The sequence below is a fragment of the Leopardus geoffroyi genome, chromosome E3, assembly GCF_018350155.1.
Source record: "Leopardus geoffroyi isolate Oge1 chromosome E3, O.geoffroyi_Oge1_pat1.0, whole genome shotgun sequence".
Taxonomy (NCBI): Eukaryota; Metazoa; Chordata; class Mammalia; order Carnivora; family Felidae; genus Leopardus; species Leopardus geoffroyi.
Window position 1 is genome coordinate 24,301,443 of NC_059340.1, and position 27,937 is coordinate 24,329,379.

Genomic DNA, 27,937 nt, shown 5'->3' on the forward strand with positions numbered 1-27,937 from the left:
GCCCGCTCGCGATTGGCCGAGGAGCCGCCGGGGGTTTGAATCGCGGCCCCGGCCGGGGAGGGTTCTGCCAAAGTGCCACGTTGGGCCCCGCTGCGGCGTGAGGAGCCGGCTCAGGGCTCCGTCCCGGGCGTTCGCGCCTGGGCGCCGGCCGTTGGGGCAGTTGGGCGGCACGAGTAGAGTCGGGAAGCCGGTCCGCGGCGTGCGCTGCGGGCCGCCCCGCGGCGGCGGCGGGGAACGGCTCCGGTCAGGCGGCGCCGCGGAGCCTGGGCGGCGGCGCGTCCCGCCCGAAGGCGGCTCTGGCTGAGGGCGGAGGGGCCGGCGGAGCGCCCGGGGCAGCGGCTGAGGCGGGACGGCGGCGGCGGGGGCCGCTGCCCCCGGAGGAGCCGGCCGAGATGCTGGCGGAAAACCTGGTGGAGGAGTTTGAGATGAAGGAGGACGAGCCGTGGTACGACCACCGGGACCTCCAGCAAGGTGAGGGCGCGGTCGCTCCCCGGGCGGGCGGCCTGGAGGGGGAGGCTCCCGGGTGTGAAACCGTTAAAAAGTTGGTTTCCCTGGCGGCTGGCGGACGTCAGGTGCGGGAATGTCCGGCGCTCACCTGGCGTGGGGACCGGGAGGGTGCCCAGCCCGCCGGAGGCCGCTTCTAAGCAGTGACCCTCACCGTCCCTGCGTGTGGGTTGCTAACTGCGCCGGGCACCGCTGGGACCGCCTCCCTGGTTAGCGGTTGAATCCTCCCCGCGTTACCTGGAAGCTCCGGTTGCCCCTTGCCGGCTCGCGGCCTCCGCACCTCCAGGGGGACCCCCGGCCCACGCCCGGTGGGAGCTGCTGCAGGTGTTGGGGGTAGCAGTGCTGGGGGGCGGGAACGGTGCCGGGCCCTCCCATTTCATCCGCCCGACACCTTACTTGGAGAGCAGCTTCTCTTGTCCCCATTTCCCAGATGAGGAAAGCGAGGCTGAACCACCAAGTGACCTCCCCTAAGTCAAGCGTGGGGGCAAGCATTTTTTGAACCCATACACTCACAACGAGGAGTCCTAGCTACTGCCCAGACCTTATCTCTCCTTTATCACCGGCTTACAGCTTCTTAAGTTGGGTGTCAGAAGGTTGAAAAACTTTTTTTTGCTAATGCATCGTACACCAGATGCCAAGTGAAAATGACTTGAGGCACTTCTGCCTCTGCCACTTCTCCTAGTTGGCATCTAGTTTTTTAGTTGCAAACAGGCTTTCAGATCTGGGCCTGCCTCGGATTTCTTGCTGAAGATGTCTCAAAGAAAAATGTTAAAGCAGCCTTCAGTTTGGAGACAGTGCCCCCACCCTTTTTTGCATATTAATAGAGAGCATTTGCAATTATGGAACGCTTTTTGTGGATTTTTAACACTGATGCCCACTTAGTCTTCCCATCAAGCTATGGATACTGTTACTGGGGGAGATAGGATTCCACTCCGAACTTCAGAGCAAACTTTTTAACCAGCACACCGAATACTCCTTAGGAATTTTATCCAGGCGTCTTCGGTTTCTGCAATTCTGTGCAAATCAACTTTCTCAGCTCTAAAACGGCACTGCAAATTAACATCTCATTTAGTTGAATATTAAATGGCGGTGATACTTGTTCATGCTAATCATTGAACTTGGGGTGGAGGTGGGTAAGGGTGTAGGCTTGAGTAGCTTGTACTTAGAAAAGGAAAACAAGAAAGGAAAACAAGACAAGCAAATCTTTTGAAAGGGGAGGTGGTTTTGTTCTTTCTTTTTCTTTTCCTTTTTTTTTTTTTTTTTTAAGTGTTTCGTGGACAGTCACTTGAACCAAAGTGGTTCACAAGCTCACTTACATAGTCCAAGCTATTCAGTGGCTATAGTGCATGATTTGCCATCATGTTCCCAATATCCACAAGGCAAATTTGTCTTACATTTTAACAAACCCGTTTTCAGAATTCCCCATAAGGATTGATGGCCTAGTTTGATACTTGGTCTAGGATTAATGAGTCAAATACTGCACCATTGCAACATTTCCCTACAATACCTTAAGCAGTTTGTATAATCGAAGCTAAATATTTTTATTTAGCAAGCATAGATCTGTATAAGCCCTTATTAAAAAATCTAGCATAACACTGATCACAAAATAGAGGCTCAGTTTTAATATTTGGTGAACTGAAGCTCTCAAACTGTTTTCATGTCTCTCTTCCATCAGGTGCTTTTGTCCACACTACACTTTACACCCTGTGGGAAGTTGTTAAGAGCAGATTTAAGTTGTGATACTTAAATCTACAGGAAGCAAATGTAACATGTTGGGGTTACATGTGGAACTCTTTAACCTCTAACCAAAACAAAGTCATCAGATGTTCAAGTTTAATGAAACCTTAATGAGCACAGGTCTGAACCTCCTTAATGTCAGTTTGCATTTGGAATTTGTTCTCTGCTTTTCAGAAGACTTTCACATCTGTTGTTACAGTGGACTTTGACAACCCTGTATGTCATAACCAAGTGCGTGGGGGTAGGAATAGGTGTGAAATTGCAAAAGTCATAACTTACGAATAGGCCTGTAAAAGAATAACGTCTGCACTGTGAATAAAAGAATAGCTTTGGCCCAGTTTTCATTAAAAAATTTTTTTTTTACATTTTTATTTATTTTTGAGAGACAGAGACTGAGGGTGAGCAAAGGAGGGGCAGAGAGGGAGATACAGAATCTGAAGCAGGCTCCAGGCTCTATGCTGACACAGAGCTGGGGCTCAAACCCATCAATTGTGAGATCATGACCTGAGCTGAAGTCAGACACTAAACCAACCGACTGAGCCACCCAGGCGCCCCGTCCCAGTTTTTAAAAATTATATATTAAAGAACACCTAAACTTCTAATGAATTTTTAAGTGTGTTAATTTCTGAAAAATTTATTATCTACTCTGTGCCGGGTATTCATCTAGGCACTGGGGCCACAGTGCCTATCCACAAGATAGGATAGATAAGATCCTACCCTTGGAGTTGACAGTGTAGGAATCTGTTTACTAGAGAAGCCTGGAGATGTTGCCTCCTGGTGTGTGCCCAGCTACAGTGCCTGGTGCATGGTCGGCCCTTAGTAGATATTTGCTGCTAAATACAGTTTGGGAGCAAGTCTGTCCTGTTGAACAGATTGATAAACACATCTAGTGGGATTTTTATCAAGTGCGGACATTTGTTTATTTTTTTAACATCCTCATTATTAACTTTACTGAGCAAGCCTTGTTTGGAGAGAGCTCCTAAAACAACTTTTTAAGATCCTGTTCTCAAAGTCATTAAACTACAAATTTGTTTCCTTTAGTAATAGAAGTATTGTTTAAGTAGATCGATCATATCAAAGTTTGGTGGGGCATTCTTTTTTAAATTAAAATTGCAGAAAAATTCTAATCTCAGAAGGCTCTGGTCCACCATTTATACCTTGTTAGAAACATGTAAAGCTTGTGCAGGCAGGAGGAGAAAACCTTTGCTTTTACAGAACACTTTGATAAAGAGACTGTCTTTTGTCAGCGAGCTGAGTTGGCACAGTAAGAATACTGACAGTGATCTCTATGGGTAAGATCCTTTCTGGGACAGCAGGAGCCTTCTGTGCAGGTAATGATGGTGCTTGCTTTGAAATGTGTGCCTGAGAACAAGGTGGAAAGACTTCAGAGACTAAGTTTTCTTTCAGTCCAACTGCTATTATAATTGTCATTTGGTGAGCTGTGCAAGCTTAGAATAACACTTCAAGTTTCTACTATATGGATCAGCAAATGAAATCTTAGTTTAAAGGAATCCTTAGACTTCTGCTTCTTTTCATGATGAGTACGTTTTCCAAGTGCACAACTAATTTGCTGAATCATTGTTGAAGGGTCATTAAAACTGGCACCATCATTTTTCTTGATGTTTATATTCAGGCTTTTTTGCTTTCCCAATTATAGTAACGTTGGCAACAGGAGTTACACAGAAGCATCACCCAATGACGCATCTGATTTTGTAATAGGAAAAGCTTTCAGCCTTAATGTTGTTGAATTACTGCTGCAGTCTTCAGCTAACATGGGAATATGTTGTCCTCATGGTTCATGAAAAACTGAAGTCAATTAAAAATATAATAGCAGTGGAATTTAAAGGTTTCAGAATTCTGGAAGAAAGAACCTTTAAAAAAAAAAAAATCACTCAGCTGCCAGAGGTAGTTTTGCTTAAGGCATAGGGCTGAGTAGAGTACCGGTTTAAACCTTACAGTTAATCTGTTAAAATAGATGATTATCATGTGCAAAGATTGATTAGTGAAAATATTAAACATATGAAGATACTGATAGGTTGTAATTCTCAAGCCTGCAGGAAATGTGTGGTATTTTTATTTATTATTTTTGATGTTTTATTTATTTATTTTATTTTTTTTTCAACGTTTTTATTTATTTTTGGGACAGAGAGAGACAGAGCATGAACGGGGGAGGGGCAGAGAGAGCGGGAGACACAGAATCGGAAACAGGCTCCAGGCTCTGAGCCATCAGCCCAGAGCCTGACGCGGGGCTCGAACTCACGGACTGCGAGATCGTGACCTGGCTGAAGTCGGACGCTTAACCGACTGCGCCACCCAGGCGCCCCTGTTTTATTTATTTTTGAGAGAGACAGAGACAGAGCACCAGCAGGTGAGGGGCAGAGAGAGAGAGAGACAGACAGACAGACACAGAATGAGAAACTGGCTCCAGGCTCTGAGCTGTCAGCACAGAGCCTGACGCGGGGCTTGAAACTGCGAACCATAGTTCATGACCTGAGCTGATGTCAGATATTCAACCGACTGAGCCACCCAGGTGCCCCAGTGTGTGGTATTTTTAGTGGCTGCCTAGATCAGCTCAGTAAGTTCAATAGGATTTAGAAAAGACCATCTCTTAATGAAAATCCTTATCGTAAACTAGAGATGATCAGGTGCATGAAGCTTCAAAATGATATTGTATCCTTTTGTGTCTTACTTTAAAATATAAGGACATTGAACATTCTCCCATTGCCCCCACTAATTATTTAGAAATGCTTCTTGGGCTTCCTGCCAGCTTTTGGCTTCTTATGGTTATGGAAGCCAGATGCTACACAACAGGAAATGAATTTTTTTTAAGACCAAAAAAAGACCCTTGTCTTTAAACTAACAGATGAAGTAATATCCTATTATGCCGTGTGACTTCGCAGACACTTACTTGTAGTTGAGACTTGTTTTTGCCGGAATTCTATCCTAAACATCTATGAAATATTTAGGAGATTGAGACTTCAGGTTACCGAACCAGGTTGGGGCTTTGTTTAACTGGAAATAAGGATTGAGATAAGGGCAAGTCTCAAATTATTTTCTGCTTGCTGTTTACTGGAAGCGTGCTGTGCTTGACATCTCTTTCTGCAGCAGCAGGAGGAGAAAAGCTGCTCCTGGCTGCGTATTAAGTAGCAGGTAGTTTCATAAGTGAATGAAAGTAGTTGAAGATAGCCACAAGTTAGCCTTGATTCTGGAGGAGGTTTTGGCTCAGGTTTTGATCGCTAGTTCAGAACACCTTTGATGAGTCTCTGGTCCTTCCCAGTGAGGGATTACCACCTTACAACAGGCCAGGAGAGATTTAAGTAATGTCTAGGTAATGTTTATATGTTTTGTCTTTGATAAGCATGGTGGCTTCTTGGTGGGGGGGGTGGGGTGGGGGAGGGCTGTGTATACACATTACACACCCTATGAGTACAAAGCCTCTGCCAGCGGTACATAGTTCCTTCTGCATTTAGTGAAAACAAGATATTAACTTGCCTGGAGTTGTATGTGATTTCACTGGCAGAACAGGCAGTAAAAGCCAAGTAGCTCAACTCTGGCTTCTCATCGCCATCTATAAAAACAAGTGAAAAGATTAAGTACCTCATAGAGGGAAATCTACTCTCCACCCGAAACAAAGAGGTGTGTGGGCCTCCTGGTATAAAGATGTGGAGTATGATGTAAGCGAAGTTAGAAGCTGTTGACAGTAGTTGCTGTTGTGCGGTGACTCACCATGTAGATTTGGTCAGTCAGGTAGCATCTTTGTGCTTCAGTTTGTTTCATTTGAAAATCTGGGCTAAATACCTTGAAAAGATAGAAAGATTAATCTCTTAAGTGCTTTGAGCTGTTCGTAAAGTTCTGTGCCTTGCGAATAGAAAATGTTATTTCATGGACTTGTTATCTGAAGTCTTAGGTTCATTAATAGGCTTTTTAATATTTAAATCATGAGAAAATGTGTTTTAACACCTATCTGCCAACATATATACTGTTTTATTATAAATGTGTGTAAGATGTTTTAAAATGAGCTGGAGTGGTGTCTGGGAGGTTTTGCTACTTTGTTTTTTCCTAATGAGGAAAAACTAATCAAGTAGAATACTAATTATGCACTCGAGTGGACAGTACCACATAACAAAAATTAATTGCTTTTCTTTTACCACTTTAGGTTAAGTTTTAATGTCGATGGTAATGAATAAACATAAAAACTTGTCAACCTCTAAAAGTCAAGTTTTTAAAGGTTTTTGTTTTGTTTTTTAGAAAGAGAGAGAGCGCACCAGAGGGACAGAGGCAGGGTGAGAGAGAATCTCAAGCAGGCTCCACACCCAGCACGGAGCCCAACGTGGGGTTCGATCTCATGACCGTGAGATCCGTGACCTGAGTCAGATGCTTAACCGACTGAGCTGCCCAGGTGCCCCTAAAAATTAAAAAGCATATGTAGTGAGGTTCCCTGTTTTCATCATGAATATTGTTTTCATAATATTTTCTGACATTAAGTAAAGTGACTTTCCATCATACTTAGAGTAAAATTTAGGGGCGCCTGGGTGGCGCAGTCGGTTAAGCGTCCGACTTCAGCCAGGGTTAAGCGTCCGACTTCAGCCAGGTCACGATCTCACGGTCCGTGAGTTCGAGCCCCGCGTCAGGCTCTGGGCTGATGGCTCAGAGCCTGGAGCCTGTTTCCGATTCTGTGTCTCCCTCTCTCTCTGCCCCTCCCCCGTTCATGCTCTGTCTCTCTCTGTCCCAAAAATAAATAAACGTTGAAAAAAAAAAAAATTTAAACTGCCTCTACATGGGCTATAAGCTCTTGTATGCTCTGCCTACGGTCCAGCTTCATCTCTTCCCACTCTCCCTCTCCCGCTTCTATCACACTGGCTTCTTGTCAGGTTGCAGACTATGCCAGCTTCTTTGTTGTTGAAGTGCCTGTCTCACTTTTTTACTCCTCACTCTTCAAGCCTCAGCTAAAATATCCCCTCAGACTTTTCTTGTGACCTCTTTCTAAAATAGATCCTTTGTTCATTATCACCAAATCTATTTTTTTTCTCACACATCACATTCAATTGGCTGACAAATCTCTTTAGCTCCACTTGAAACCATATCTGGATTCCTACCCCTGTCTTCATCTCCTCCACTGTGGTCCACGCCACCACCGTCTCTTACCGAGATGATTGCAGTATCCTCCTGTCACCCTGCTTCCATCTTTATCTCTTCAGTCTGTTCACACAGCAGCCACTCATCCTGTCAAAAGCCTTCACTGGGTTCCATTTTACTCAGAGCAAAAGCCAAAATCTTGACCTTCTTAGTTAGGTCCTATACCAGCTGGCCCGGCAACCTTGAAGCCCCTCTGACTTGTCACCCTCTTGCCCCTTATGCACACTTCGCTTCAGCCTCATTAGCTCCAATTACACTTCCTCCCAGAACCTTTGGACTTGTTTTGTCTCTACGTGGAATGGTGGTCCTCTAGATTGATCTAGGTGGGTCATTTATTCAGTTCCTTCACACCTTAGTCCTTTTTGTTTTTTTAATAGTTATTTTGAAAGAGCAAGTGCAAGTGGGCGAGGGGCAGAGAGATGGGGGGACAGAGGATCCGAAGCAGCTCCAGGCTCCCAGCTGTCAGCACAGAACCCGATACGGGGCTCTAACTCCAAAACCGCAAGATCATAACCTGAGCCGAAGTTGGACACTCAACCAATTGAGCTGCCTAGGTGCCCCCACATCTTAATTCTAATGTCACCCTGGTCGCGTGTTCATAAATTTCAACCTCCCACATCCACATTCTTCACATCCCCCTAACTCGATACATTTTTTTCTCTTTAGCACCTACTGCTATCTTTTTTAAAAAAAAATTTTTTTAACGTTTATTTATTATTGAGACAGAGACAGAGCATGAACGGGAGAGGGTCACAGAGAGAGGGAGACACAGAATCTGAAACAGGCTCCAGGCTCTGAGCGGTCAGCACAGAGCCCGTTGCGGGGCTCGAACTCACGGACCGCGAGATCATGACCTGAGCCGAAGTCGGACGCTTAACCGACTGAGCCACCCAGGCGCCCCAGCACTTACTGCTATCTATTTTATATTTTATCATGCTGTTTCTCCCAATAGAAAGAAGCTTCATGAGGGCAGGGAATTTTTTAGCTAAGTTCATTCTTCTATTCCTAGTGTCCAGAACAGTGTCCGGTATTAATGAAGGTATGCATACATGTATGAATGAAAAGTGTTTATCACATTTGGCAAATTTATTTACTTATTTACTGTCTGACTTTTCCCATTCATCTCTTGGAATGTCAGGATAACAGGAACTTCATCCATCTTATTCACCATTCTGTAGCCAAAACTTGGCATAGTGTCTAGCAATAAAAACATTAATTTGTGAATCAATGCATACCAATAATACTTTGATTTTGTATGCAGCTTAGTTTCTGAAGTACTTCCTTATATATTATTTCATTTGGTTTTTATAATCTTACACTGATAGGACCATCATCTCTCTACACAAGAATACTAAGTGTAGGGACCTTTAAAGTCACCATATTGAAAGAGTTAACCTGGTAAATGGTAGTCAGAACTGGACCTCAGACCTTCCTACTCAGTTCAGTGCATTTCTCACTATATTGAAGGACCTCCCATGAAACTTACTATGCAGATAGGTGTTTCAGTTACTTATAGTAGAATTATTGTCCATTTTAGTATCATTAAATTTTTTGTTTCGGGTATTGTGTATAATACAAACAAACCTTGTCTTAGGTACATATATGCCTAAGAAGAGAGAGAGTTGGAAAATTAGGTTTAAAATAGAAATATGGTAGGGCTCCAGTTGGTTAAGCGTCTGACTTGCGCTCACGTCTTGATCTCACAGTTCGTAAGCTCGAGCCCCACATCAGGCTCTGTGCTGACAGTTCAAAGTCTGGAGCCTGCTTTGGATTCTGTGTCTCCTCCTCTCTCTGCCCCTCCCCCACTCACGCTCTGTCTCTCTATCTCTTTCTCTAAAATAAATAATAAAACATTAAAAAAATTAAAATAGAAATATGGTTTGTGTTAAGTCAAAGTATAAGCTATGGACATGTAATTACCTTAAAAACTCACTGTATTGCTTATCTGATGTGCTCATCTTGGAGAAAGACATGAAGAGAAGTAGAAAAAAATGAGAGACCTGGAGCAGGTATTATTATTGATGTTTTTTTTGTTTTTTTTTTAAGTTTATTTTGAGAGAGAGAGGGGGAGGGAGGGGCAGAGGGAGAGAGAGAATCCCAAGCAGGCTCCACAGTGACAGTGCAGGGTTCAAATCCACAAACCTTGAGACCATGATGACCTGAGCCAAAATCAAGTGTCCAATGCTTAACCGACTGAGCCACCGAGGCACCCCAGTTTTTCCCTTTTTTGACTTAATTTTAGTCTCCTTAGGAGTTCAGGATCTGTAATGCATACTTTGCTTTGACAGATTCACAACAGCCAGATTTCATGGGAACTCTAGAAACTATTGAAAGATCTGCCTGTACTTTGGCGTAAAGATCTTCTAGAAGAACGTAGACAATGATGATATGAATAAGTCCAGTCCATGAGCAAATAATTACTATGTTAGAGGTCACTGTGATGAATGATCATTTCTGAATGAATAAATACATCTCCATCTTACAAGTAAGGTATATAACAGTGTACATTACTGGATAGAGGAACCCAGTTCAACTGAATTTTAAATAGAACTCTGGTTTCTTTCTGTGCCATTTTTCCTTCCATTGGGATCTGACTGAAACTTTGTGTTGGGTTAGGTCCTGATTCATTCTTAAAAAAAATTTTTTTTTAATGTTTTATTTATTAAAAAAAATTTTTTTTAACGTTTATTTATTTTTGAGACAGACAGAGACAGAGCCTGAAGGGGGGAGGGTCAGAGAGAGGGAGACACAGAATCTGAAACAGGCTCCAGGCTCTGAGCTGTCAGCACAGAGCCCGATGCGTGGCTCGAACTCACAGACTGTGAGATCATGACCTGAGCTGAAGTCGGCCGCTTAACTGACTGAGCCACCCAGGCGCCCCTGTTTTATTTATTTTTGAGAGCAAGAGAGAGCACAAGTTGGGGAGGGGCAGAGATAGAGGGGGAGACACAAAATCCAAAATAGGCTTCAGGTTCTGAGCTGTCAGTAGAGAGTTCGATGTGGGGCCCAAACTCCCAGACCATGAGGTCGTGACCTGAGCCACCCAGGTGCCCCTTGATTCATTCTTACTTTAGGCACTGGGTTATATACAAGGTTGAAGTGTGATCATTTGCATGATTGTGCTTGTTGACTTGTTGTGCTAGATCTCCAACTTGCTGCTGAACTTGGGAAGACATTACTGGATCGGAACACAGAGTTGGAGGATTCTCTTCAGCAGATGTACACAACCAATCAGGAGCAGTTACAGGAAATTGAGGTAATTTACTCATTAAGAGAGTTACGCTTTGAGGTATGGCTTATTGCTGTTACTGTACCAATCATGTTCTGCACTTTCAAAGAACCATTGGAGAGGGTGGGGAGGTTGATTTCTGTTTTCTTTATGCTTTCCCAACATAGAAGTCTGATGAAAGAAATTTCTCTCTTCACCCTTGGTAAAGTGTATTAGAAGTAAATGGTCCAGTATTTACCAGTATGTGAAGCACAATAAAGTTGTCCATATTATACTTCATTTTTTACTTTTTTCTTTTAAAAAATGAATTATGCAATATTCCAGATATGCCAAGAGGTATAAGAATAATACAGTTAACAGCTATGTACCCACCACCCAGCTGAAGTAAAAATACCCACATTGTTGAGGCTCCCTCCTTGGTTACAGCCCCTCTCCTAACCACTGCCAAACGCCATCCTAAATTTGGGTTTAGATGGAAAAAATTTTAAATCATATTACCTGATTTCATAATATGTTTAAACTTCTTATGCCATTCAGGAGTGCCTGGGTGGCTTAGTCAATTAATCATCCGACTCTTGATTTCGGCTAAGGTCATGATCTGACCTTTGTAAGATCCCAGCCCTAAGTCAAGCTCCGTGCTGAGCGTGGAGCCTGCTTGGGATTCTCTCTCTCTGCCTCTCTCTCTGCCCCTCCCCTGCTTGTGCTCACTCACTTGCTATCTCTATTTCTCTCTCAAAATAAATAAGTAAACTTAAAAAAAAAAAAAAAAAGCCTTCTTGTGCCATTCAAAGAATTAATCAGGGACACCTGACTGGTTCAGTCAGTAGAGCATGTGACTCTTGATTTCAGGGTCTTAAGTTTGAACCCCATGTTGTGGGTGGAGTTTACTTAAAAAAAAATTAACCATAAAATAGATATTTCTTTCTCCCTGCTATGATCTTAATTTATTTACATTTTTAGTAGATTTTTAAAAATTTTTTTTTTAATGTTTTATTTATTTTTGAGACAGAGAGAGACAGAGCATGAACGGGGGAGGGACAGAGAGAGAGGGAGACACAGAATCGGAAGCAGGCTCCAGGCTCCAAGCCATCAGCCCAGAGCCCAACGCGGGGCTCGAACTCACGGACCACAAGATCGTGACCTGAGCTGAAGTCGGACGCTTAACTGACTGAGCCACCTAGGCGCCCCAATAGATTTTTTAAAATTAAAAGAGTACTTTTTCCTTTAGTTGAACAAACTAAAATGAAATACACTAGATTAAGGCTTTAAAAATGCAAGGTGCTGTCTTATAAATGGTCCCATTCTAGTAGCCCAGTTATGTGTAAGTCATGTGACTGTAAAGATGATAATTTTGGATATTAACCTGACAGTTGTCTGATTAGAATACTTTTCTCCATGCTCGAACCCCCCTGTATGCCCACCCAAAAAAGCTTTGCACTTAAATTACAATTCCTTCTCTTCAAATTGGTACATTAAAACCAGCAGTCTTGTGTGAGTGTAAAAGACCTTAGAGCAGTGATCATGGGCGCCTGGGTGGTTCAGTTGGTTAAGTGTCCGACTTTTGATTTCAGTTCCAGTCATGATCTCACAGATTCATTAGATCAAGCCCCACCACTGTGCTGATAGCAAGGACCCTGCTTGAGATTCATTCTCCCCCTCCCACCCCTCCCCAACTTCTGCACACTTGCTCACAAGTGTGCTCTCTCTCTCAATAAACAAGTAAATATTCTAAAAAAAACCAACCGTGATCAGAACTTACTGAGTCTAATTATATACTGAACCAGGTTCTAGAAACTCAAAGAAATAGAATTACATATAGTCCTTGACTTCTAAGCAATCAAAATTACACAAACTTCAATTTTTTAATACAAATAAATCTACCATCAAAACTAAGGCAAATTCATAATCTCAGTATCCTTATTTTTACATAGTAGCCATAATTAAGATGTATATATACAGTAGATCTGCCTCTTCATCAGGATTTATGAATGTAGCCAATAATGTGATTGGCTATGTGGGAAATACACTTTTATCATTCTAGGAAGGTGTATCTTGTAATGATATTAAAGTCACCAGCTGCCACTTTTAGCGCTTTTCTATATCAAAAGAGTGTAGAACATGCCATTCCCAAAATTAGATGTAATTACTGTACAGTTTGTCAGAAACCTAAAAATGCAGAAAAACCAGGCATTTTTTTGAAAGTTTATTTATTTTGAGAGAGAGGGAGCATGTGCATGTGAGTGGGGGAAGGACAGAGAGAGAGAATCCCAGAGAGAATCTAACAGCACAGAATCTGACTCAGGGCTTGATCCCATGAACTGTGAGATTATGACCTGATCCAAAACCAAGAGTTGGGTGCTTAACCGACTGAGCCACCCAGGTGCCCTCCAGAAATACCAGAATAAATTTTTTAAAACTGTTAAAACTAGCCAAATGTTGTATGTGCTCAAGGAATTCGTACTTGCTTTGTGTTGTAGACTTTGCTTTACAACTCATCAGATGTCCTAGAGTAGTCTATGAAGTAGTCTATGAAGACTATCATATACTGTGAGATATGTCTATTAGTATTTGTGTAGAAGCATTTTCTTAATACACTGTATTGATGTTTTCTATGAAAAGCACCTGAATTCATTGTAACTGAATTCTATAACTGCTACTTATTTTAGAATATCTCCCAAGTATAGATGAAAAAAGGGTATTATTTGCATACTAAGAAAGTGATGCCTATTTGCTACCACTGTAGGAGATCACAAACACAATTGTTTTATGATGTAAGTTACTTATTTTCTACCTTTTTCTTCCCTGTTGTATTGAGGAATATTAAGACAGATTGTTAACATTCTGAAAAAAAAAATCCACAGATATAAGTAACACTCTATACCATCTATTGTTTTCTATAAGATGTTGCAAAGCATAATGGAAATGAACTACTCATACTCAGTTCACATCTTAATGGTTAAATAAATATGAAATTAAATACATGTATAAACTATTCAAATAAATTTAGCCTGGAGTATTCCAGAAATGTTTTCATGAATCTCTTGTTTCCATAATAGAGCATGCAGTCCCCTGGTTCTTAGATCCAAGAATTGTAGCTTTCAACATTTTACTCTTTATCCAAAGCTGTGTTTTGCCTGAGAACAACACTGTCATAGATTACTTCTCTGCCATTGCACTTGGCTTTCTTCTTTCTTTTTGTAAATCACTTTATGAAAGTCAATGGGGATGGGACAAAATGGGATGAAATGGCAGTGCTGGTTAAGCCCACTTAGCAGTGAGAGGACCCCCACAAACTGGCCTTGTTGCCTGCTCAGTTCACATCTGCTCCTGCGCAGACTTACAAATCACAACATAGACTTGCAATAGTCTAAAACAAGGAAGGCTTGATGTTCTTATAAAAGTAAGCGGGCAACCAAAGAGCCTAATTCCCTACTAAAAGGGAATTATGTGCCTCTTATCGTTATAACCTTTAGGAACCCCCTAAACTTTATAAGGGCTCTTTATTTAATGAAAACCTTCTATCAGTTTCTTTTTCTCTTTTAAGTAAACTTTTTATTGAAATACACATGCAGAAAACATAGATCCTAAATATATAGTTCAATGAGTTTTCATAAAGTAAACATATTAATACAGTCAACACCCAGATAAGAAATGAGAACATTATCAGCTCTGCCAGTTGTCACTGCCACTAACCGGCATTCTAACACCTAGATTAGCCTGTTTGAACTTTACAGCTCGTACAGGTTTTTTGTTTTTTTAATTTTTTAGCGTTTTGTTTTTTCTTTTTTTAGAGACCGTTAGTCGGGAAGAGGGGCTGAGGGAGAGGAAGGGAGAAAGTGAGAGAGAATATTACGCAAGCTCCATGCTCATTGTGGGGCTTGATCTCATGAACCAATGGATCATGACCTATGCCAAAATCAAGAGTTGGGTGCTCAAACGAATGAGCTACCTGGGTGCCCCCCACTTGGACACTTCTTTTTCTTAATATTTTTTAGTTTGTTTGTTGTTTATTTTTTAAATTTATTTAGTTTGTTTGTTTTATTATTGAGAGAGAGCAGAAAAGAGTAAGCAGGGGAGGGGTAAAGAGAGAGGGAGAGAAAGAACCCGAAGCAGGCTCTGCACTGTCAGCACAGAGCCCAGCGTGGGGCTAGAACCCTGAACCGTGAGATCATGACCTGAGCCGAAATCAAGAATCAGATGCTCAACCAACTGAGCCACCCAGGTGCCCCCCACTTGTACAAGTTTTAAGCTAACTTTTCAGAATATTTATTGGGAGTTTTCCTGATTAGAAAAATAATATATGATCATTTTTTGAAGTTAGTAAAAGGTGTAATTGAAAACCAGAAAGTCAGCCTTTACCCCCAGAAAAATTTGAAATGAGACAATCCATAAAAATAGTACTGGTACAAACTACTTAAAGTGGATAAACAATATTGCAGAACTGGTAATAATACTAGGATAAAATCCCCCAAACTGGACTCATTATACATTATAGAAATAGACAACTAAGAAACCGTCAAAGGGTATTTTGAAAGTAGAACTACAAATGTGCTCTCAAGTACTCGGCGGGTTTCAAATAATCCTAGTAGAAATTGATCGGTATTCTTTTAGAGATTGTTATTAATTGTAAAAAAGAAAAAATATTAAACTATTGAAAGTAATGATTGGCTTCAGAGATGCCTGCAGCCTGTGTCACTTGTATTCAGTGTTGATCTGCACAGTAAGTTTTTCTCTCCTGGATGAGGGGAGGAGAGAGTACTTCAGAGAGTAATGAGATCTGACACCCTCAGACACAATTGGATTCTCTTCAAGATTCCTACAAACACGTAAGCAAGCCTACAGCCTTGTGTTTTGTTGCCTCTCTGCTTGGAAATCTGCATGATTCCCAACAGTGACAGGACTTGTCACTCCCACTCAAAGGTCTGACCTTCAAGGCATCCCTTCTTTCATCAAGAGGTTATGTCTTCCTTAGAAATTTTAAAGCATTTTATGCTTCCTTTACTACATTTACCAATGTTCTATATGTTATATTGACTGATTTGTTTCAGTCCCTCCTCCCCACACCCGTTTGTTTCCCTTTGCTGTTGCTGTGTTTATCCATGATAGATCATCAATAAACGCATGTTGAAATCAGTATCTTAAGAGAGGACAGATAAACGGTTTGCAATCCACTTCTGATGATTCCTAAGCTGTGAGTTTCCACTTCTGGAGATTTTTTTTAAGAAGATGGAAGGAGCTCTGGCTTCAGCCTTAGATGATTGAGGTTTAAGCCCTCAATTCTATGGCAAATAGCTAGAGACTTGAGGCATGTGAATTACTTCTCAGGTCCGGTTTGCTCCACTGTGTCTTGGTGATAAGAATGCTTGTACTCCATTGGTACAGACTTGTTCTGAGGGGATGAGATTATGTAAGTGTTTGCTTTTATTTTGGATGTAGAAATTGTTGCACAGTTTATCCATGCTTTAAGAATTTTAGTAATGAAAGAATCTTAATTCAGAAAAAAAATAAATCCTTTTCAATTACTGGAAAATTGATCTTAAAAACAAGCCAAGCTTTTAATAGATTATATTATAAATGGTTTTTATTTTCATATTCATGCCCTTTTTTTCCAACTTAAATTTCCTACAGGGGAAATAAAATATTTTAATCAGGGAAAAGAGGTTTTTCAAAGGTAATAAGAAATCTTTCTTCAGTATTGTAGAAGGTCATTTTGATTCTAAATTCAGAGGATTTGGGCTGTAATCCTTAGTATAAGGATAATCCCAAAAAAGCCAAATTTCCATTCCATTCCTTATGCATTTTTAGTTGGGGTTGTTGGTCTTTCCCTGCATTCTAGGTCGGGGTGCTACAATTGCAAATAGGTGTTAATATAATTCTGCTGGCCTTTCTTTTTTAAAGGGTTGCCTCAGTTGTTAAGGTGACCTGTTTTATAGCTTTTGTGCATAACCTGAACCTTGTACTCACAGTCAAGGTGACCTTCTATGTAAATTCCAAGACAGGCATGTGATAACTCACAGAACTTAAATGTTTATACTTTTGCCTATAAAATTAACATTTTTGCCTGTGATTTTGCTACTTTCATGTTCCCCTCCCAATGTTTTGCTTAAATGTCTCCCTTTCCACGGTTTAATATGGCAGATACTTTTGTACTTGAGCAGTTTTTGCCACTTGAATTTGGGGATCTTGGCAGTCCCATCAAATTTATTTGAGGTTGTGTATCAAAGATTCTGGATGGAGAAAACCAGAACATTAGTAGCATACCTGTGCCTTTAAATGAAGGTTAGAAAATGAGCTAACCTGGTTCCTTCTAGATTCAGAAAAAATTTGATAAAACTAATTTGAAACTTGAGAGGCCAAGCATAAAGCATTATGCTCCACATAAATGGAGTCTGGATTCTCTAGCCCTATATGAGAACTTGCTGAGAGATCTATTAATTTTTCTTTTAAGTTGCTGACCAAGTTAGTTCAGACTTCTTGGTTAGGTAATCTGTTACAGATTCTTGGGGGAAGTAAAGGGCTTCTCTGATTAGTTTTGATTTAATAATAATAAGATTAAACTCCTACCATGTGAAAACAAGCTCCCTGCCATTCTTTAGATTGTTCTTAAAGCCAAATCCTCTAAGACCAAAACATCACAAGCTCTTTGTAAATGGTCTCATTGTGTTTTTATTACAGGTTGATATATCAAATGAGGGGGACTTATGGTAGCTTTTTTCTAGCACGCTAGTCTTCCGCACCCCCCAGTGTGTGGTTTTACTGTCCGTAGTTTCAGTTATTGTGGTTAGCCCCTGTCCAGAAGCAGATGATCCTCTTCCTGATGGATGGTCAGAAGGTCACTATTAGCCCAACAGCTGTGTCACACCTCCTGCGTCCTCTTGTGGGCATTTTATCACCTCCCATCATCACGAGAAGGTGGTACACAACTATGAGATATTTTGAGACCACATTCATATAACTTCTATTACAGTATATAGTTGTAATTGTTCTATTTTATTATTAGTTACTGTTCATTTCTCACTATGCCAAATTTAAATTAAACTTCATCATAGGTATGCATGGATGTATAGGGAAAAGACGGTCGTATATTTAGGGTTTAGTACTAAACATGGTTTAGGCATCTGCTGGGGGTCTTTGAATGTGTATCCCCAGTGGATAAAGGGGACTGCCCTAGCCTCTTTGTACTTATTTGCGTATTTACTTGTTTCCTTTATGTTGGCCACAACTCTAATTTGAACATTATATCTTTAAAAGGGGTCAACAGCTTGGGGCCCACATAATAGCTGGTAGGAATTATAAAGGTCTTTCAGATTACTGGAAGGTATTCTTGCCATGGGAATAAATTAGAAACATCTATAAATGGAGCTAGAGAGGAGAAAATTAGTGGCTAACAGGGCTTTTTCCCAAGAGGGCTTTACCCAAGACCCTTCTCAAAATCTTTCAGTTAAGTGTCTCAACATTTCAGTGGCCCTAGTTGTGTAGAGAGCACAATAAACTGTTGTCCAGAAGTCTAGAAATTGCTGTTTAGGGGCACTTGGCTGGCTCAGTTGGTAGAGCATGTGACTATTGATCTCAGGATCTTGAGTTCAAGCCCCACAGTAAGAGTAGAGCCTACTTGAAAGAAAGAAAGAGAAAAGGAAGGAAGAGAAAGAAAGAAAGAAAGAGAAATTAATTGACATTTAGCCAATGTATTTTTAGTTCCTACTGTGTGTCAGGAATTGTGCTGAATGAACTAGGTATACAGAAGAGGCTTTCCTTTTCAAGGAGGGTTAGAAAGACTGGACACTAACAACTGTGCAATTTGGGTGTTTATTATTACACTGTTTTGAGGGAAATTAATAGGGTGCCTTGGGAAGGGGGCTGCTTTCGAGGGGGGTGGTTTGGAAAGGCTGCTGAAGAGGTTACGTTTGAACAGAGACCTAAATTTGTGCCATACTCGATGCTGAGCATGGAGTCTGCTTAAGATTCTCTCTCTCCCTCTGCCCCTCTCCCCCACTTGAGCTCTCTCTCTAAAATAGAAGAAAATAAAAAATTTATGTCATAGGTCCCTTTGGCTGTCTAGTGAGGTCTGTGTGATGATCCTCTTAAAATACATAGAGTTACAAAGGGAATCTGTTAGATTGAAATGCCTATCAAAACATAGAAAAAATGAATGTGTGATGTAGTAATAAGTTTCTTATTAATACATTAAATACTAGGATCTAGGGGCGCCTGGGTGGCTCAGTCGGTTGAGCGTCCGACTTTGGCTCAGGTCATGATCTCACAGTTTGTGGGTTCGAGCCCTGCATTAGGCTCTGTGCTGACCGCTTGCTCAGAGCCTGGAGCCTGCTTCAGATTCTGTGTCTCCTTCTCTCTCTGCCCCTCCCCACTCACGCTTTGTCTCACTCTGTTTCTTAAAAATAAATAAATGTAAAAAAAATAAAATAAAATAAAAATACTAGGATCTAATGTCAGACTAAAAACTGTAGTTTCAAATAGTGATGAGTGTTACCAATGAATCAAGATTTCTGCAGCCTCTCTGACATGACATGAAAATGTCTGTGATTTCTATTGGTGATGAAGTCCTAGGTGTCCTGTCATGCTACTGATGGCTTGCTGCCTCCATTCAAAATCAAAGGGAATGCTAAATTTCAGTTAGAAGTTAGAGAAAATGAACACGTAACTTCTCTTTCATCCAAGTTCACAGACCCTCTCAATTCTGTGTGAGGACCCCATGTTAAGAACTGCTGGATTAGATGGAGCCAGCAGGAAAAACACATCCTTAAAGAAGGGGGAGCTTGCTTAGAGTAAGGCAACTCTGCATTTTTAAGGTAAATGTGTGAAATAAGGAAGAATCAGTAGCTTCCCGGTGAAACTGGGAAAACCATTTAAGAGACAGTTGGGAAAATATTAATACTGAAACATAAATAGTTGATAGTAAGGGATTATCGGGGTATTTAGGTATGGTTAAAATTGTAGTTAAAATGGTTCTCTTAGAAATACATGAATCTGTATACCTCAGTTTTAAGATGTCTTGGATGTGTGGGGTGCCTGTGTGGTTCAGTGGGACAAGCGTCTGACTGGATTGCAGCTCAGGTCATGGTCTCGTGGTTCGTGGGATCGAGCCCAGTGTCAGGCTCTGTGCTGACAGGGCAGAGCCTGCTTGGGATTCTCTCTCCCTTTCTCTCTTTTTCTCAAAAGAAATAAGCTTAAAAAAAAAAAAAAAAAAAAAAAGGCTGTCTTGGATTTGCTTAAAATGATTGGAGATGAGAGTAGAAAAGTAGAGGTGTGACAAGACTGATAACTGTTGAAAGTGGATGATGGATAGATGGAGCCTCATTAAGCCATTTTTCTGCATTTATATGTTTGAAATTATCCATAATAAAAAGCTTTTTAAAGGTAGATAAAATTAGCCATCTGCAAAGAGTCAGTACTTGGGTGGACTAAGAATTTAGGAAGCAGCACTCAAGGTGAAGACACCTCATACATTATTTCCCGGAAGTATGGTAAAAAATGCTGCTGCAGCAGTTTAATACAGCTTCATCTTTGTGGAGCGCTCCAACTAAACCAAGTCCTAAGGAGGGAGGCGGTAAACAGTGAGCTTAAGAATCACTGTTGATCTAAGTGAATGCTGATGCCTCCCAGACCCAAGAGAAAGAGACATTAGGTTAGGGGAGGGGGGAGACCTCCAGGATTTTCCATGTCCAAGAACAACATTCCTCTAGTAAGTGTGATCCATGGACCACTCGTACTAATATCACCTGGGGTTTTTGCTAAAAATGCAGAATACTGGCTCTACCCCAGTCTTACTGACTGAAAACTTTAGGGGAAAGGGTCCCAGGTTCCTATAGTTTAATCCCCCAGATGAATCTTAACACACGTAAAGTTTGAAAACTAACTGTAGGTAGAGATGAGAATACCTTTTATCGAGCAGTTGTACCATATGCCAGATACCACGCCAAACCCTTCACATTCTTTTTAATCTTACAGCAACCCTTGTGAGGTAGGTGATGAGGAAATCTCACCTTAGAAGAATTAAGCTACTTGCCAAAGGTCACCTGGTTAGAAGTGGTAAAGTGTAACTTCAAATTCTGACCCCAGAGCCTATGCTTTTAGCTATGGCAGCCTCCCACCAGGCTCTTTTCGCTGATCCAATGCCCACCACAAGATTTCTGTGAGAATTGAAAAAATTATAAAGCAGATGTGTCCTACAGAGGATGTGAATATTCTAGTCACCGGGCAGAGACTGCTCCTATTGTAAATTAATACTTAGTGTTTGGTCTATGTGTTATCTTTTTTTCAGGTTGTTGTGAATCCTCCCAAAGAATACTTAAGGCCTCTATTTGATATAAAAGCGGCTTGCAAAATTTCTGTAGCTATTGTATGTATTCCTGTATTCTAAACCTTTGTTCCTAAGAGATTGAATACCTTCCCTTCATTGACGGGACCTACTAGGACATTGCCAGCCAGAGGGCAGGGTTAAGGCCCGACTCCTGGAGAAGCTGGTGGGGGTGGAGGGAATGAAGAATAAACACAAGCTTTTACAGGGACTGCTCTGTGCTCACTTACCTTATTTAATACTTCAAGCCCTACAAGATAGGTTAGTAACCGATCCACAGTTCCTTATTTTCAATTCCAAACCCAAAAGGCTCTGTAAAATAAGATTTTTTTCTTAAGTTTACAGCAGATTCATTTAGCAGCAAACTCTGAGCTAAACTGCTGTGAGGCTGTTTTATGATCCTTATTCATACTTTTTGATGCAGAAATATTAATGCTCAAGGGGTGCCTGCCTAGGTGGCTCAGGTCATGGTGGTTTGGGAGTTCTAGCCCTGCATAGGAGCCTGCTTGGGATTCTCTCTCTCCCTCCCCCTCTCTCTGCTCCTCCCCCATTTGCACTCTCTCCCTCTTTCAAAATAAGTAAATAACTTTGAAAAAAGTTTAAAATATTAATGTTCAATTATAGGGTGCTGCCCATACCTCACTGAGGATGCTATAAAGTGTATGGTGTGTGTGCCATGTTGTTCTAAAATTTAAATAATTTTCTAAAACATTTTTGGCCCCAAGAGTTTTAGATGAGAAAGTTGAAGTTAGGAGAGTTAAGTGTTTTCTCAACACCTTGCTACCAAGTTATATAATTAGATATAAAAAGGTCACATAGGGGCACCAGGGTGGCTCAGTCAGTTAAGCATCTGACTTGCGCTCAGATCATGATCTCCCAGTTCATGAGTTCGAGCCCCGTTTCAGTCCCTGTGCTGACAGCTCAGAGCCTGGAGCCTGCTTCAGATTCTGTGTCTCCCTCTCTCTCTCTCTGCCCCTCCTCTGTGTGCTCTCGCGCACACTCTCTCAAAAATAAACAATTAAATTAAAAAATAAAAAGGTCATTTATGCTTTGTTTTTCAACTTTGCCACATGGTTGTTTAAAGAGCCCACTGAAAATCATTGAGCATGTTCTTTGAAGGAAATCTATCAGCTCTGCAAATACATTTGTACAGTTGACCCTTGACAACACAGGTTTGAACTGCATTGGTCCATTTACACAAGAATTTTTTTTTTTTATAAATACAGAACAATACTGTAAAAGTATTTTCTCTTATGATTTTCTTTACATTTTCTCTAACTTCATTGTAAGAATATAGTAGATAGTATATACAACAGACAAAATATGTGTGTTAATCAACTGTTGTCAGTAAGGCTTCTGTCAACAGGCTATTAAAGTTTGGGAGAAGTCAGAAGTTATACATGGATTTTCAACTGTCTGGGGGTCGATGCCCGAAACCCCTGTGGTGTTCAAGCATCAACTGTATAGTTGTATAAAAAGCCCAAGAAAAGTGTTTTTAAGGTCCATTTAGAAAGCAGTCTTAGCTGTACCAGAATAAATAATCTGGTAATTTTTTTATGAGTGAGGAGGATTGTGGTGATAACTTTTCTCACAGCATTAAAAATAACAAGAGTCTTTGAATCCTAGTAAGCTAAATATCTCTTTCTGCTTAAATCAGTGTTATTTTCCCTATTTTTTGGTCCAGGATAGCTCATTTAGAGAAGAAAATTTGATTTTTTTCCAAGCAAAAAATCATCTAACGTTCTCTAAAGAGAGAAAAAATACATGGTCTTTTTGCTTAAACATTGATCATGTGTTCCATACTTTTTTCTCTTGTGGGATTATCAGGCTCCCTATAGATTTTCATGTCGAATCTTAATTTTATGTATGTATTGTGCTTTGTAAGTGTAGATCAGCCTTATATGATAAATAGGATGTTGGTAAGCATTAGGGCAAGTAAACATATAAAGGATGGCCTATGTTTATTTCCTCTTAGGTACTTTAATTGGGATTTAAAATTTTTTTCATAAAATGAACCTGTAGTATTGTGGCATAATAAAAATCATAGATTTGATTTTGTCTCCAGTTCCTGGCACAGAGCTTCTAAAACCCTTGGAATTTCCTGAGTGATAGGATGGGAACTGGTTGCCAGAAGGAACACACCCATGTTATTAGAGGGTTAGAACCATCAGTCCAACCCCCAACCTCTGGGGAGGGGACTGGGGCTGAAGATTGAGTTCAGTCACCAATGCCAGTGATTTAATCAGTCATGCCTATGCAGTGAAGCTTCAGGAAAACCCTGAAACCAGAGCACATCGATGTGCTGGGAGGGCGATGTGTCTGAAGAGGGCGTAGAAGCACCACTCTGCACCCCCATACTTTGCCCTATGCATCTCTCCCGTGTGCTCTTCCTGAGTTGTTCTCCTTTAAAGCAGTCAGTGTAAATACAGCGATTTCCTGAGTTCTGTGAGTTGTAGTGAATTACTGAACCTGAGGGGAGGTCATGGAAACCCTCATATTTATAGCTAGTTTGTCAGAAAGAAGTACAGGTGGTCTCTGAGCCTTGCAACTGGTGTCTGAAGTGGGGCAGTTTCATGGGACTGAGCCCTTCCTAACCTGTGGGGTCACTACAGGAAGGTAGCGTCAGAATTGAATTGTAGGCTACCCAGTTGGTGTTAGCGAATCGGAGAATCGGTGTTGGGACGCCGCAGGTGTTTTATCTGCCTAGTGTGTCACCTGGTCACAATCATCTTCTCTTACAGTATCTGACCAAGCAGGTGGAGCTCCTACGGCAGATGAATGAGCAACATGCAAAAGTTTATGAGCAATTAGATATAACAGCACGGGAACTGGAAGAAACCAATCAAAAGCTAGTTGCGGACAGCAAGGCTTCACAGCAAAAGATTCTGAGGTAAATTTTCTAGAATCCATTGAGGAAGCCCTAGGGTAAGTCATTTAGTATAAACTAGAATAGAACTTGCACATAGAGGGTTTGGGTCAACACGGGGTATGGTTTAACTTAATTCTCTATGGAGAATAGAGATTAAGTAGAAGTCCTTTCCAATTAAGAAAACCCAGTTTGAGTGGCTGGCGACTAATCTCTCCTCACTGCTTATGCCCTTAATTTAATATGACAGCAGCAAATGGCTTCTATCTGTTCCTCACAGTCTGACTGAAACCATCGAATGCCTACAAACCAACATTGACCACCTCCAGAGCCAAGTGGAGGAGTTGAAGTCATCTGGCCAAGGAAGAAAGAGCCAGGGGAAGTGTGACCAGGAGAAATCGGCACCCAGATTCTCGTGTCTGAAGGAACTCTACGACCTCCGCCAGTAGGAGCCTGCCTTTCTTTGGCATTTATGAGCAGGGGGCCATCTCATGTCAGGGACACATACTGGATCCCAGTAGATTCAAAGTACCCTTTTAAGAAATGCCACTTGGTTGTTAGACCACCAGTGGTTTGAACAAAACCACTTAACTTAAACATATGACGGATAGAGTTCTTGAGTCTTGGTAATTCTGCAAAAGCTTATTTTTGGAAGTCTTGGGAGTGCTCACTTCAGTGCTTTTCATGTGTTAAGTCTTCATTTAAATTAAGGTGCAGTACTTGTGATAGACTACAGATTTGGGGGCTGTACCTCACATTAGGGTGCAAAAAATGAAATGTCAAAACAAGTGTTTTGCCTACAGAAATGCCTTTATAATTTAGAGGGTTTTTTTTTGTTTTTGTTTTTTAAATTTTTTTTTTTCAACGTTTATTTATTTTTGGGACAGAGAGAGACAGAGCATGAACGGGGGAGGGGCAGAGAGAGAGGGAGACACAGAATCGGAAACAGGCTCCAGGCTCCGAGCCATCAGCCCAGAGCCCGACGCGGGGCTCGAACTCACGGACCGCGAGATCGTGACCTGGCTGAAGTCGGACGCTTAACCGACTGCGCCACCCAGGCGCCCCTATAATTTAGAGTTAAGAGACTGAATCTTTAAGGACTATTTCTTGAGCACCTATTGTATGGCAGGTGCTATGCCAGACATGAGTGGTGAGCAAAATAGACACCATTGCTCCTGCCCTCACACTTTCACTCTCAGGGAGGGGCAGATACAATCATCATAAAGATAAACCCAGTTACAAGTTGCCCAGGACCCTACGCAGGAGAGAGACCAGCTTCTGCATTTTGAGTTTTCAACCTTGACCCTTCATCAAATCACTTTAGAGTTTTTCAAACTGCAATGACAATGAGGGCCTTAGGCCTAAATTAAAATCTCTAGGTGCAGGTAAAAAGCTGTCCAGATGATTCTGATGCACAGCCAAAGTCGAGAACCACGGGGCCATTCTAATTTCCTTGAAAGGTATCCATCATACTGCTGGGCTTTGAGAATAGGTGTTCTGAATTACTTGTAATGGTTAAAAAAAAAAATAGTCACAAAAATTATGTTTTCTTACATGTGTTTATTTGCCAGCCTTACATAATTTCGTGTTAGCCACTGCCCTAGTACGGAATAGGCAAATAAATAAATAAATAAATAAGATAACCGTCAGAGTTCCTCAAAAATACTTAGTTGGAAAAAAAAATCAATCTCTTTTCATTCCCAGTCAGCCTACATAATATATTCTTTCAACATTTTTCTCCTAGACACTTTGTGTATGATCATGTGTTTGCCGAGAAGATCACTTCCTTACAAAGTCAGCAAAGCCCCGATGAGGAAGAAAATGAGCACTTGAAGAAAACAGTGACGATGCTGCAGGCCCAGCTTAGCCTGGAGCGGCAGAAGCGGGTGACGATGGAGGAGGAATATGGGCTTGTGCTCAAGGAGAACAGTGAACTGGAACAGCAGCTGGGAGCCACGGATGCCTACCGCGCTCGGGCGCTGGAGTTGGAGGCCGAGGTGGCCGAGATGCGCCAGATGCTGCAGTCAGAGCATCCATTCGTGAATGGCGTTGAGAAGCTGGTGCCGGACTCTCTGTTCACCTCTTTCAAAGAACACAGCCAGAGCCTGCTGGAGGAGCTGTTCCTGCCTTTGCCAGAAGCACACAGAAGGCCTCTTAAGCGCAGCAGCAGTGAGACGGTGCTGAGCAGCTTGGCCGGGGGGGACATTGTGAGGGGCCACGAGGAGACCTGCATCCGGAGGGCCAGGGCTGTGAAGCAGAGGGGCATCTCCCTTCTGCATGAAGTGGACACTCAGTACAGCGCCCTGAAGGTGAAGTATGAGGAGTTGCTGAAGAGGTGCCAGCAGGGAGAGGACTCCCTGTCCCACAAGGCTGTGCAGACCCCCAGAGCTCTCGCCAAAGACCTGGCGGGGACCAACGCCCAGCCTGAGCTGGGCACCGGCGGCTGGGAACCAGCCTCTGTCACCCCAGAGCCCGTCAGTTCCCCCACCACCACAACACCTCCGGAATACAAGGCGCTTTTTAAAGAGATCTTTAGCTGCATCAAGAAAACAAAGCAAGAAATAGATGAACAGAGAACAAAATACCGACCTCTCTCCTCTCATTCCTAATTCAACCTCCAGCTCTACTACTAATTTGCTCGTTTCCTTTCACCTCTCTCTCCCACTCCGACCGGTGTCTGTAAACCCCATGGCCACGTGGCTCATGACGTTTGCCTCGCTGTTTTGCTTACTAAGCAGCCAGCAGCAGGGAACGAAGGTGGCTGCTGGTGTGTCAGTTCTATAGCCCGGTTCCGTTTAAGCTCCTCAGGAAATCCCGTGACAACCTGGCCTCTGGCTGGCGCACTGATTTGTGTTGTGATTCCTTGAAAAGCCCCAGAACCAGTGGAGGGATAGATGTGTGTTCCTAGAGAAGTAGGCCTGGAGTCCCTATATATGTAGTATATAGAGAGTGTATAGTATACTGGGGAAAAGGGCAGAGTTGAAACAAAACTAAGGCGACTCCTACTGCCTCCTCGCTTCTGAAAACTGTGTAGGAGTCAGATGGCTGCCAACCTGAAATGGCTTCATAAAAACTGTTGTATACTGTGAACTCGTTAAGAAGAATGTCCAGGAGAAAGCAGGGTCTAATCCAAAATCAATGGCATTAAAAAATACTCCAAGCCTTGAGTTTGGTTACATCTGCTACCAGTTGAGCTGTGACTGACAAGGAATCATAATATGTCTAAATCCAACTGATACCAAACTGAAAGGCAAGCTCTGGTTTGACCTTTGCTGTTACCATCTTGCTAGCTTATGAGCATAGGCCCTGGAGGGCCCCCACCCCCACCTTCAGATGTTTTTACTCAAAGCTATAGTGGTTAGCATAGGCAAATATGTAAATCATTCTTAAAGTCAGGCTAAAAAAGCAAGATCAAACCCCTCACTGTGTTGTCCAAGCTGGCTAAGCTGACAGCCACAGGCTGCCCTTGTTCAGTTCCTGTCGTTCCTATAAATGTTTTTGACTTGCTGCAGAAATTCCCATTTGCTACTTTATTAAACAGTATTGTTCTTTGGGAATCTACTCATCCTCTCACTTTGCATACTTTTAATTTAAAACTATTTAAGAGAACTGAAGTTCCACTTACTGTATATATTTTTTCTAAAAACCAAATAAAACTACCTGTGAAAACGAACAAATGGATCACTTGCTTATTTTAAGCTGAAGCCATTTTAATGTTCTAACCAACTGTTCCATTTTTTTCTTCCAACAGATATCTCTGAGATTTGATAATGATTTTTTAAATTTCTATTCCCTGTTCTTTGGGATTCTTATGTTAATGTGTTCATTAGAATTACTATATGATTGAAAAATATTTTCAAATGTATATACTTTATATAATCACAAGTTTAGAAGTGTCAGACCTGGTTCTGAATTAATAGCATTTGACTCAAAACATTTGATTATTCAATCCTAGGAAAGACTTACAATATTTAAAAACTAAAGTGAGCCCTGAATCTGAATTTTGCTTTTGGATTATTTAAAAAGGGGTAAAATCCTCTTTTGAGACAGCACAAAGAGTTTGTGAAGTAAGTCATCTTGTTGTCCTGACCTCCCAACTCCTCTCCCCAGGATCAACTAGTTACCAGTTTCTTGTATATTCTTCCAAAAT

At 41.6% G+C, this 27,937-nt stretch overlaps 1 protein-coding gene across 2 annotated transcripts; it reads left to right on the forward strand.

The window, feature by feature from the left end:
* The first annotated feature begins 69 nt into the window (after window positions 1–69).
* On the forward strand, window positions 70–27,456 carry CDR2 (cerebellar degeneration related protein 2). Of its 2 annotated transcripts, none has more exons than XM_045461191.1 (5): window positions 70–471; window positions 10,521–10,633; window positions 23,663–23,811; window positions 24,068–24,232; window positions 25,532–27,456. In XM_045461191.1, the coding sequence occupies exons 1-5, from the start codon at window positions 393–395 to the stop codon at window positions 26,394–26,396; spliced, it is 1,371 nt and encodes a 456-aa protein (XP_045317147.1). In that variant the 5' UTR covers window positions 70–392; the 3' UTR covers window positions 26,397–27,456. The 2 variants fall into 2 exon arrangements, with proteins under 2 accessions (XP_045317147.1, XP_045317148.1); XM_045461192.1 differs by lacking the exon at window positions 70–471 and adding an exon at window positions 9,629–9,867.
* Window positions 27,457–27,937: the final 481 nt, after the last annotated feature.